The sequence below is a fragment of the Stegostoma tigrinum genome, chromosome 1 (assembly GCF_030684315.1).
Source record: "Stegostoma tigrinum isolate sSteTig4 chromosome 1, sSteTig4.hap1, whole genome shotgun sequence".
Classification (NCBI taxonomy): Eukaryota; Metazoa; Chordata; class Chondrichthyes; order Orectolobiformes; family Stegostomatidae; genus Stegostoma; species Stegostoma tigrinum.
In genome coordinates, this window is record NC_081354.1 from 78,352,275 (window position 1) to 78,365,464 (window position 13,190).

At 41.6% G+C, this 13,190-nt stretch overlaps 1 protein-coding gene across 1 annotated transcript in view; it reads right to left on the reverse strand.

Moving 5' to 3' along the window:
* Positions 1-456: 456 nt before the first annotated feature.
* LOC132210568 (collagen alpha-1(XXV) chain-like) overlaps positions 457-13,190 on the reverse strand; it is a 370,441-nt gene continuing 357,707 nt past the window's right edge. The window contains exon 4 of the mRNA XM_059651301.1: positions 457-556. Within this exon, the coding sequence (XP_059507284.1) occupies positions 528-556 (29 nt within the window). The 3' untranslated portion in view covers positions 457-527. The remainder of the gene's footprint in view (positions 557-13,190) is intronic.

Genomic DNA, 13,190 nt, shown 5'->3' on the forward strand with positions numbered 1-13,190 from the left:
TGGCCATCACAGCGGGTGAAGAACCCACTTAAATAGACAATAACAAGTTAGTCAGTATTGTCAAATAACACTTGTACTTAAGAGTAGAAAACACTTCCACAAATCTTTCAATGAAATACAATCATTTTATCACAAGCGTGAAACAATGAACATTCAAAATCTGCATGTATGAACGCTATATGTATCTAAATTCCAAAGGAATAGCAAGGCTGGTCATTTAATGTATTTGTCTATTTTAGTGTTCATTATTTTAATAAAATAGTTACATTTAAATATCAATTTTGTTATTCTTTCAAAGCAGGTAGCTATAACTGATGAAGATAACTGAAAATTGGAATATCACATTTGATATATTAATGTTTCAGTAAATTTAAAATAAACCTTTAAGCACATGGTCTGTGTTACAATTACATCCTCTGTTGCACTCAATCAAATATGTTTGACAATGTGTTTAATGGGTTCTAAGCAATCTATCTTCAATTAAAATAAAAATAAGAATTCTTATCTTGATGAATTTCATCGAGCATTCAGACAGCAAAAGTACTTACAGGAGGTCCTGTGAAGAAAAAGACAAAAAAATGCTTAGTCATGAAAATTTACCAATAATATAAAGACTATTTCAAAAGTAGAACGTTCTGAAAAGAAAAGCTGGGAACTTCACTGTTTTGTTAATTCTAAAGCATATGATGCTGTTTTTTTAATTGCTAATTAAATCTGAATTCTTCTTTTTACAGCAAAGTGCAGCAAATCCAAATAAAAGTGAGTCACTTGGTGTCCTCTGAACAGTCAGAGCATAAAGGCTAGTACCTGAGAATAGGATTTCACACTGGGCAGGCAATCCCTTGGTCCTCCCTTTCAATCTAGGGTCCTCCACTTCTGCGAAGGTTAATCACCAGAGTTTTCACTGGCAGCATGCACATCCTTCGTTTTCATCCTTATCTTCCCAAACCGTGGTGTCTTATTTTGGTTGGCTCTGGCTTACGTGCTGTGCCTGTGCCCTTTCGTTATAGGCTCTAGCCCAAGGCCGCTGGTAACATTACCTCCTTATTCTTTCACCAAATAATTATTTGTACCTTATGTCACTTCCCTTGTTTTCCTCTGAGTCACGCCAGTTCCAACTGGTTCCACTCAGCACAAGCCAGTGGCCGAGGTTTGGGTTTGCATGATTTGTAGATTACTACACTTGCTACACTTCAAAAAGTTCTTAATTGTCTGTAAAGCAATGTCCAGTGGATGTGAAATGTTCTATATCAATATGAGTCTTTCTTCTTAACAGAACTTTTATTTTGCTGCAGCTAGAGCCTAGAAATTACTATTGCCAATATTGGTGAACTAATGCTTAATGTGTTCATGATGTGTTTCTGTCCATGATTAAGATGCAGGTGTCGACCCATTTATTTGAACTGAATTAATATCCCTGTGAAAGCACTGTAGACTGGAATATCATATGAACTAATATTTTTTCTATTAGTACTCTTCAATACACTGGAGAGCCTTTTAAGATCTACAAACCTTTCCCCCGAAAAAGATTCATTCTCCAAATATGTGCTGGCTATGGGAAGCGTCATCCAACCACTGCCATTCATATGGAATATTTTACAATCATGGGGGGTATAAAAGTCATTTTTATATCTCACTAGAGTCAAGTGAGATTCTTCACCACTATTGCGTTCTCAATTTTCTTTTAAGGATAAATCATCTGCTTTTTTCCCCAACTGTTATTTCTACATCCATTTCAAATCAGCAGGAGAGACAAAATAAATCTTAAATAATTAAATCAGTCACTGTATTATTGTCTTGCTCAGTAAGTGAGTAAGCAGGTTGCAGGTTTGAGCAGAGAAGACAGTGCAGACTGCTCAATCTGTTCCCATTCAGACTGACAATAACAAGGTGTAGAGCTAGATGAACACAGCAGGCCAAGCAGCATCAGAGGAGCAGGAAAGCTGACGTTTCGGATCTAGACCCTTCTTCAGAAAATCATTCAGACTGTAACTTGTGCTGTGGTGGCAGGAACACACTCTCTGTTAACTTTAGGAACCGATGAATTGACATATTATCTCAGCAGTAGAAATTCTATCGCTGACCTGGCTTACTTTTTTTTTATGGAGAAAGCTCCGAAAATCTTCCTTTTCACAACTGCTGTGAAATTGGACATCTACTAAAAAGCTTTATCATTGTGCATTGATGCATGCTGCTCATTCAGTTGGGATACCAGCAGAATTGAGTGAACCAAGTGGCCTGTGTCCACCTCACTTAGAGAAGCTCCTTACTGGATCAGGCACTAGCTGAAGTATGTTTAGGTGGCTAAAAGGTCTCACTATGAAGGGAGCAGTATTAGTGTCCCTAACTCTGTGCGAGATGACCCAGATTCAAATCTCACCTCTTCCACAGCTGTATAATTACTCCTCTGAACAAGTTGATTAGGAATTTTTTTGTTTTGAAAAAAGGGGTCCTGTTACTTTTATGTATGTGGGCTGGCAATTCACATTGTCAAAAATAAACCAAAAAAAAAGAAAAATGGTAAGAACTACAGATGCTATTAATCAGGAATGAAAACAGAAGTTGCTGGAAAAGCTCAGCAGGTCAGGCAGCATCTGTGAAGAAAAAATTAGGATTAGCATTTCAGGTCCAGTGACTCATCCTCAGAACTGATGGTAGCTAGGAAAACGTCGGTTTATATGCAGAAGATAGGGAGGGGGATAGGGTAGGGAGTAAATGATAGGATAAAGGACAGAACCCAAAGAGAGGGAGCGAGAGCAGGTGGATAGATAAAGGGATTGATAATGGTCTAGTTAGAAGGATGAAAATCTGTTAATAGACACTGTTACTAACTAACAATAGATAGTCTGTAATGACAGGCTACGTGATAACAAGGCCTGGTGTGTTGGGTAAGGAGCTAGGACATGGGTGAGTTCAACCCATGAAATTATTGAACTTGCTATTGAGTCCTGAGGGCTGCAGGGTCCCCCAGCAGAAAATGAGGTGTTGCCCTTCCAGCTTGCGCTGAGCTTCACTGGAGCAATGCAGCAAGACAGAGCCAGAGATGTTGTCCAGGGAACAGGGTGGTGTGTTAAAGTGGCAGGCAACTGCAAGCTCAGGGTCTTTTTGGCAAGCAGAATGCAGATGTTCTGTGATGCGGTCACCCAATCTACGCTTCATTTCCCTAATGTAGAGGAGACCACATTGTGAGCAGCGAATGCTGCAGGCTAGATTCTGGGAAGTGGAGGTGAAGTGTTGCTTCATCTGGAAGGGATGTTTGGGCCCTTGGTTACTGGGGAGGGAGGAGGTAAATGGGCAGGTGTTGCACCTATGTTGGTTGTAAGGGAAGGTGCCGTAGGGCTTTGGGGGGAATGTTAGGAATGAAAGAAGTGTAGACCAGGGTGTCGCAGAGGGAATGATTCCTGTAGAAGGCAGACAAGGGAGGGGAAGGGAGTATGTGTCTGTTGGTGGTGGAAACGGCGCTTGATGATCTTCTGGATATTGATTCTGGCGGGATGGTAGGTAAGGACAAGGGGAACCCTATTGCTGTTGCATGAGGGAAGAGAGGGGTTCTGGCAGAAGTGTGGGAGATGGTTTGGGCCTGGTTGAGGGCTCTGTTGTGCTGGTTAATCTTCAGTTGAGGAAGAAGATCAACATTTTGGAGGTTCCTTTGTTGACTTTGGTCTCATCGGAACCTATGCGACGGAGACAGAGGAACTGAGAGAATGGGATGGAGTCTTTACAGGAAGCAGGGTGTGAGGATGTATAGCCGAGGTAGCTGTGGGAGTCAGTGGGTTTATAGTGGATATTAGTGGCTAGTCTATTCCCAGAAGTGGAAACATAGATTTCGAGGAAGGAAAGGGAGGAGTCAGAGATGGACCAGGTGAAAGTGAGGAGTGGTGGAATTTGGGAGAAAAATCAATCAACTTTTTCAATTCTGGATGACAGGGAAGCAGCACCAATTATATCATTGATGTATCGGAGAAAGGTTTGTGGTCTAGGCCGGAATAGGCCTGGAACAAGGAATGTTCCACATACCCCATGAAGAGACAAACTAGGGCTGACGTGGGTACCCATGGCCACTCCCCTGACCTGAAGAAAATATGAAAGGAGGTGAAAGAGAAGTTGTTGAGGGTGAGGACAAGCTCGGCCAAGCGGAGGGTGGTGGTGGTGGGTGGGGACAGTTCAGGTCTTTGCTCCAGGAAGAAGTGAATAGACCTGAGGCCATCGTGGTGGAGAATGGACATTGCATGTCCATGGTAAATAGGAGGTGGCTGGAGCCTGCAAACTGGAAATTTTGAAACTGGCTTAAATCTGGAGGAATCATGGATGTACATAGGCAGGGACCGGACCAGGGGGGAGAAGACTGAATCAAGGTAGGAAGAGATGAGTTCTATGGGGCAGGATCAGGCTGAAACAATGGGTCTGCCCAGGCAGTCCTGTTTGTGGATATCTGGAAGGAGGTAGAAGCGTGCTGTGTGAGGCTGGGGATCTATCAGCTTGGAAGCAGCTGGGAGAGATCACCAGATGAAATGAGGTCAGTTCCCGTAGTTGATACAATGGCCTGATGCACCATGGTGGGGTCATTGTCCAGGGGAAGATAGGAAGATGTATCTGTGAGCTGGCGCTCAACCTCTGCAAAGTAGAGGTCAGTACGCCAGACTACAACAGCAGCATCCTTAGCAGCTGGCTTAACGTCAAAGCGAGGGTTAGATCTAAATGCATGGAGTGCAGTCAGTACGGAGGGAGATAGGATGGATCTGGCGACGGGGCAGATAAATTGAGGCGACTAATGTCATGTCAACAGTTCTCAATGAACAAAAAAAAATCCTCGCTGGTTAGGTAAAGGGTTGACCATCAGGTCATTTCATTGTTCTAGAATAAATCAGAATGTGAATAATGGTTCAGAATGACTGAATCTAATGATGTTATTTCAGCTGATTTAAAGAATAATATGATGAAGAAACGTTTGCTTCGTCCTACATTTGTCTTTGTCTGTACCGAGTCCAGTATTTGAATTTCACCAACAATCATTATTCCAGCTGTTGTGTGAGGGCTTGTTTTAAAAGCTGTGAATAACATTCGAGTGCTTCAGGGCAACTTCTGAAATTCAAATTTCTGCAACGATTCTCTCAGGGTCGATGCTACTCCCTCTGTGGTATTGAACTAACCCAAAAGCCAGATTTCCCTCAATTTGGTGGGGGTGGGAGGAATAACAAGGAGAAATATCTGTTTTTCTTCATAACTTATGAGTCGTCAATGACAGTAAGGGAAGTATGTGGTTTGGAAATGTGAGATTCCCTAGAATGCAATTTTCCTTCACAGTTAACAAAAGAGCAGCCAATGATATTACACCTGCAGTAGGGAATGACCCTTCGACACTTCACAAGCAGCTAATACACAGTTTAACCAGGGCAATGTGGATGTTATAAGTCCACCAGCAGCCTGCCACGATTAGACGCCTCCTTTTACTGTTGTTTTAATAATTCCCCATTTGTTTTCTGTAGTTAACTCTGCTTTCTTGCCACAAATACTGCAACACCAGCTGAGTTTCTCCAGTAATTTGTAGGTTTTTTTTGTTTCTTACCTAAGTTGTGCTCATCACAGCATCAGGACCCTTGTTTTATTTTGATAAGGTTGATAAAGGTAATGCAGTTGATGGACTTCTAGAAGACATTTGATAGTGTGCCACGTGACAGACTGGTCAGCAAAGCTGAAGTCAGTTGAATAACTGAGATGGGGCAACATGGAAATGAGAGATGGAAAACAGTAATGCTGAATGGTTGTTTCTGGGCTGGGGACGGGTTTACTTTGAGGTGTCCTTAGTGGGGGCCACTGCTTTCTCTTGATCTACATTAGCTTTGGGTGCCCAGAGCACAATTTTCAAATTTGCAGGTAACACATCACTTGGAAGTATTATGAGCTGCGGGAGATTAGGAATATTGTCAAGTTAGTGGAATAGTTGGCTAGATGGCAGAGGAAATTTAGTGCAGAGAAGTGTGAAGTGATACTTCTGGAAAGAAGAGTGGGAAGAGGCAATATCATTTACAGAATACAACTCTAACAGGATGAAGGAATCAACAGTCCTGAAGTATATATGTCCAAATTGTTAAAGATGGCAGGGCAGGTTGAGAACATCATTAAAAAGACATATGGGATCCAGGGCTTCATAAATAGAGTCTGAGAATATAAATGCAAGGAAGTTGTGAAAAGATTTTTATAAAGTTATGGTTCAGACTCAACTGGATTATTGTGCCCAACTCTGTACACAGCACATTTGGAAGAATTATGAAGGCTTTAAGTTGTGTGCAGCAAGAAGAATACAAGGATAGCTGCATGGATGACAAGACTTTCATTCTGTGGTAGATTGGTGAAGCCAGAGTTTTTCTGCTTTGACGAGAAAAGGCTGAAGTTTGCCAGAAGTATTCACAAGCATGAGGGACCTAGACAGAAAGTATTTTTGTTGAAAAGGGTCGAGAACCAGAAGGTACTGTTTTAAGGTGACTGGTAAAAGAACTAACAGCAGCACGAGGAAAAATAGTTCTTTTGAGTGGCTGGCTTGATTTGGAAAGCACTGCAATATTTGGCAATATGGTGGAGTCAGATGCAATCGGGAATTTCAAAAGGGATTAAATGAGCACTTTAATAGGAAAATATGCAGGACTCCCAGGAAAGTGTGGAGACTGAGAAAGGGCCTTCTCCTCGACTGTAACCATTCTCTGAACCTTGTGAAGAATCTCTTGCTCCTAGACACAGAAATGATTGTTCAGCAGACATGTTAACACCAGTGGCATCTACTGCGATAGCCATGCATACCACATATACTGTCAGCTTCCATGAGTATTCCCGCTGCTCTCAATGGAGAATTACTACTTCAGGTTCCAAGATTTGAGCACAGAGACTCCAACTTGTTTAGAGAATGGTTACAAGTATGTTAAGGGAGGGATTGTGAAGTCCAGAGATGAATGCACTGTTCCTGCACATCAAGATAATTCCCTGATCTTGGATGTATACATTTCAATATCCACTGAAAATTATTACTTAAATATACACTATGTATTTAACTAAACTTTACCAAATTATGGTCCCTCTCTCCAAAGTGCTCACCTACCACTAAATCAAACACCTGGCCTGGTTGATTACCAAAGTACCAGATCCAGTGTGATAATAAAATGTGAGGCTGGATGAACACAGCAGGCCAAGCAGCATCTCAGGAGCACAAAAGCTGACGTTTCGGGCCTAGACCCTTCATCAGAGAGGGGGATGGGGAGAGGGAACTGGAATAAATAGGGAGAGAGGGGGAGGCGGACCGAAGATGGAGAGTAAAGAAGATAGGTGGAGAGAGTATAGGTGGGGAGGTAGGGAGGGGATAGGTCAGTCCAGGGAAGACGGACAGGTCAAGGAGGTGGGATGAGGTTAGTAGGTCCTACTAACCTCATCCCACCTCCTTGACCTGTCCGTCTTCCCTGGACTGACCTATCCCCTCCCTACCTCCCCACCTATACTCTCTCCACCTATCTTCTTTACTCTCCATCTTCGGTCCGCCTCCCCCTCTCTCCCTATTTATTCCAGTTCCCTCTCCCCATCCCCCTCTCTGATGAAGGGTCTAGGCCCGAAACGTCAGCTTTTGTGCTCCTGAGATGCTGCTTGGCCTGCTGTGTTCATCCAGCCTCACATTTTATTATCTTGGAATTCTCCAGCATCTGCAGTTCCCATTATCCCAGATCCAGTGTGGCCTCCCCTCTTGTCGGCCCTTTGACATACTGTGTCAGGAAACCCTCCTGCATACATTGGACAGAAACTGATCCATCCGATGTGCTAAAGTTATTGCATTTTGTTTCGCTATTACAGGATTTTTTGATTATTTCTTTTTTTAAAAAAGGAGACATCTTATTGAAGCTTTTTGCCTTGCATTGAATAGAACGTTTCACACAAATACAAATTCAAGGGAAAAAAAACATCATTTATACTCCTTGAGATGAGAATGCTGATTAGTTGGTAAGTGGAATCTGGTAGTTGTTGCCATGGCAAATGCATTCATTAACAACCGATTGAGAGTAAACATCCAGACTTTGTGGAATTTTAAACCAGGCAGGTTGACTCTGTTGAGTCAGTGTGTTGCCCTGAGAAATGAGCCAGTGAATGGTTGTCTCATATTTTGTTGAATTAAAATGCAATTTGTGTACAAGTTCTCCCTGCCTGCAAAGAACAGGGCACTGTGTATTAAGATATGTGGCTTCCAGTACATGCCAGTATGCTACACATGAGCATAACTTGCATTCTTAAATTGATTAGTAGTGTGGCTGCCCGGTATCACGGCCTCTAGAATCTTCCAGAACAGTCTCCAACTTGTGTGGGAGCATAAGATGATTTCTTCCTGTCCTTTGAAGTAAGAAGATGGTTGATGTGTACTTATGTACTTTAAAATCACCACTTGATAAAGTACCACATAACAGTTGCCTTTGCAAAATTAAATACTGTTTTAGAATGATAATAGGAATCATGACAGCGCACTTCATATATGGAGTTAGTGGAAAAATCAGCCCTAAAGATTTCAAGTTGCTTAAGAAAATTCATTCATGGGGATGGCCAATCCAAGGAAACCTGTCCTCAAAAATGGAAAAACATTTTGAGTTGCTCTTCCAACCACAGGCTGGTTCACTACCATGCTTGCTGCTGATAGGTTTGTAGTGAATCTACAAAACTGTAGAGATTGGAGCCAGGTTGACCTCATTGATGACATTGTTGATTGTGTTGGTTAACCTAGGCAAACCATGAAAGCCCTGGCTGACCAATATAACCAGGAGGTTTAGAATCTCCTCAGTTCAGGGCATGGACTCTGAGCTGATTGGCCACAGCCAGTGCACAAGTAAACAAAGGGTGACCTAGTAATGGGATACTGGCCTCTGTGCAGTTATTTCAGTAACAAATACAGGGTGGAAACAAAAAAAAACCCAAAGAAATCTGAAGCAAAAACAGGAATTGCTGGAGAAACACAACAGCTCCGGCAGAACTGACATCGTCACTTTGAACAATTTCTTCTTTCATTTTTCCTCCTGTCTTCAAATCATAGGTGTGATCATGGGTACTCACATGGGCCAGATTATGGCTGTCTCTTTGTGGGATATCTTCCTCACAACACTTTCTTTTATACAATAACATAATCAGTGCTGCCTCCTTCTCCTGACTCCGGGATTGGAAAAAAAAAGATCTATTCAATTCCACTTTCTATCCCACTCCCATCATTCACCTGTTCCATTTCCTACTCCTTCCTCAACATCTGTTTTCATTTCTGGGCATATGCTGGCCACCAATATCCACTACAAATGCACTGATGCCCATGATTCACTTGACTGTACACCCTTTCAACCCCCTCCCTGTTTCCTGTAAAGACATTCTTCCAGTTTCTCACTTATTTGTCATATCTGTTCTGATGATGCCAGCTTCTACCAGAGAACCTCTGAAGTGGCCACCTTCTTTCTCAACCAAAGATTCCCCACATTCCCCACAAGGATGGCCCTCAGCAGTGTTAATTTATCTCCAACACTTTGGCCTCACCCCTTCTCTTCACTTTCACAGCAGTAATAGTGTCCCCCTGGTCCTCACTTACCACCCCACCAGCTTCCACATTCAAATGATCATTCCGCCTCATGCGACCATCAGGTCCACATTCCCCTCTCCTCCCTCATCAGCCTTCAGCCACTGTTCCCTGGACCACTCCTTCTTCACTCCCAACACCTCCACACATCCATTCAGTTGAATGCATACTGTTTGATATAGCTGTCAACAATATCTTTCATAATTTTACTGATAATTAAAAGAATATGGGAGAGTGTGATCATCTAGTGGTATTATTACTGAATTATTAACCCAACAATCTCTTACAACTTGGGTTTGATTCCCAAGGCAGATGGTAGAATTTTGATTCAATAAAAATTTGGAATTAAAAGTTATTGATTGTCAGGTAAAACCCATCTGGTTCACTAATGCCCTTTAGGGAAGCAAAGTGTTGTCCTTACTTGGTCAGGCCTACATGTGATTCCAGACCCACAGCAATGCGGTTAAGTCTTAACTCTCCTCTGGGCAATTAGGAATGGGCAATAAATGCTGGTCTAGCCAGTAATGCCCATATTCTGTGAATGCATAAAAACAAAATGGCTGATATTGCGATAGTAAGCTGGATTGGACTTGTCCTACTTTTTGTGGATAGGATGCACATGGGCAATTTTCTACATGGCCAGGTAGCTGCCAGTGTTGTAATTATACAAGAAGAGTTGGACCAGGGGTGCAACTAGTTCTAGAGCTCAGGTTTTCAGCAATATTGCCAAAATGTTGTTGGGGCCCATAGCTGTTGCAATAGCCAATATCTTCAGTCATTTCTTAATACCTCACTGGTTAAAAGATAAGGCTTGACAGTTAACTGTCAGTCATCATTAACTATAGTTTCCATGGTAACACCTCAACCAATCAGCACTCTCCCCTCTTACTGTATAAATGTTAATTTCTATTTAATTTGGTTTGCTTCAAAATTTGCCTTCATGTGTACAAGATGAATAGCTTCAACAGAAATGTGTTTTTTTTCATCAAAATCAAATCTATTATTTGTTCTCGCAAAGAAAATTATTACATCAAACTTGTGTGTATAAAAACACCAGTGTTATTGAATTTTTTCCCCCCTTAACGTAAAGCAGGGAAAATCTAATTTAAAAAGCCTGAATCTTACAACAAAAACAATGATTTTAATCATAAACATCAAGATTCTGGTGCAGATATTCAGTAGTAAGTATGAGACATCTTGTCTGAATAGTTTATTTTCCTACCACACACGTGCAAACTGCAGACTAGCCAAAAATAATCAAACCTGCTTCCTTTTCAACTTTGAAAATCAGCCATTTTACTTCTAAGTTAACGATCAAGACTATGTAATTTTGGAACGAAATACAGATTTGTTGTTAATCATGAGTTTAACCATAGCACCAAACAAAAAGTTAGCTTGTGTCCCCTTGTCTCCAATTGGCAGTGTCAGGGCTGGGAGCGGAGGTGGTGCTGGCTGTAGCACAGTAGTCACCTGACCCTCTGGATTCTTACTGTCATCACTGCCATGTGACAAGCACTTCAACTTCAGCTGATAAAAACTCTCCTTCATTGAGTCTTTCCCTTTGTAAGGTGTTGTTTGCCATTTTTTCCCCATAGCTTACATGTTCAGGTGAGTCTATCTATTGTCCCTTCTGAACATTATCAAAGTTCCACAAGTTGTCGTTAATATTTCAGGCTTTTGACTTAAGAAAAGAAACCTTCCATTTTTCATTCTGTTTTAAGTTTATTTCAGTTTCTGGAGAATGCAATACAATGGTATTTACACATTTTTACTGGCATCATGAACGTGATGTTAATACTGTTAAGGCTTCTTCCTGTGGTCTGGGTCACCAGTTCTGAGGGCTGGCATCTAATTCTAACCAAACTGCAGGCTGATAGTGGCATTAGGGTTGGTTAAATTCTCTTTTTTCTGCAATACTGACATATCCAAAAAAGAAACCCCTATAGCATCTTGCATTCATATACTGCCTTCGATACAGTAGACATAGGAACATCCTTAATACAAGACTCTCAACTGCAGTCTGGGCAATTAGGGATGAGCAATAAATACTGGCCTGGCCAGTGACAAACACATCCTGTGAATTTCATTAGCCACTTTCTTACTACAGATGGAGATTTCCAATTAAAGTTCATGATTATTTTCCTACTGATCTCTAAAGTGTGATTTTTGTTTATGAAAGGATTTGTTTCATTATGGCACCATCATCTTTTACTGCAAAGCCTACAAAAATGCTGTTGACGAGTGAAAATTGTAGTTTGGATTCAAAAGTATCAAGAGACAACACAAGTATTTCTTGTAACGACAAAGTGTCCTTGCACTATAAGTGGTCTGTAATTTTCTCAGAGATGGAAATATATTCTGTGATTTCCCACTTCAATATTAAGATGGTTTCTGTTCCAAAGACATTTGAACTAAAAAAAAGAGCTGAGACTGCAAATTTGGTTCAAAAGTTTGGAAGTAATGTCAGGAGCTATTTACCCTTGGTCTGAGCCAGAGAGAGTACAGTTTACTACGGCAACAGAGAATCCAACACTTTCCCACAAAGAAAGAGAGTGGTACTTGCAGCTCTGACTGTCTATACTGGGCTGTGCAACCAATGTTGTAATGTATTAAATGATAGTAAAGACACCTAGGCCTGTCTACAACCTTCCCCCAAGTTAGAGACTAAGCTTATGGACTGGACACTGAAAATCTAAAGAGGAAGAACATTTCAAATAATATTAAGGGTCCCCTTTGATATTGGAGCCTAGATTTTTCATTTGAGGAAGAAATCAAACGTTCATATTCCAGGTCAAAATTCTTTGTCAGCTCCTCTGGTCATTCCAAGGGTTTGGGTGAATGATGTTCCAGCAACTTACATCAGGCCTCACCTTTGTTATTGTCCTCCTGCTTCTTGATCAGTGGGATCAGCGCTGGAGGGTGGAGGTGTTCACAAAGTTCTTGTGTTGTTAAATAAGCCTGAGGCAGAAGGACACTAATGACTGGAGTTCCCATCTCCACAGAACCACAGCACACATGGAAGGTGATCTCAGGTTTGGTGTTATTAATGCAGCCAGAGCTGGTGCCACCGGTTTCAGAGAAAAATTACAATAGGGAATGCGATCAGATGTTATGCCCCTTATTTATATATCCAACAAGGTTGGCCCCTCTTTCAGGCCAGGCCACTGCACTATCCTCTCTCTTTATTCTCACATTCCCATTGGGGTGTGTGGTGTACTTCTCATTTAAAATGCACCTGCACTTTTTGCCCATCAGGGGACTTTAGTATAACAAGTAAAGGCTCAAAAACAGTTCACTTTCTGGTGCAGATCTTGGAATTTCTTTCAACTAAATCCATCTGCAATCTGGCACGGGGAACAGAGCTGCTAGCTTCACAGACTGTTTCAATCAACATCAGCAAAGACTTACCATCAAGGATGGGAGTACTGTAAACTCACAAATGCACATGACAGATTGAATCTCAGTCAAGCCTGTTTTCAAAAGGGCAGTCCAGATCACTGAGGAATGACAGCATCGTACTGAGCTAGCATGCTGAGTTTGTCTAGTCCAATCTCTCTTCAAAGTACATATTACATAAGAATACACGAAAAGACCATTCTGTCCATGAATGTTT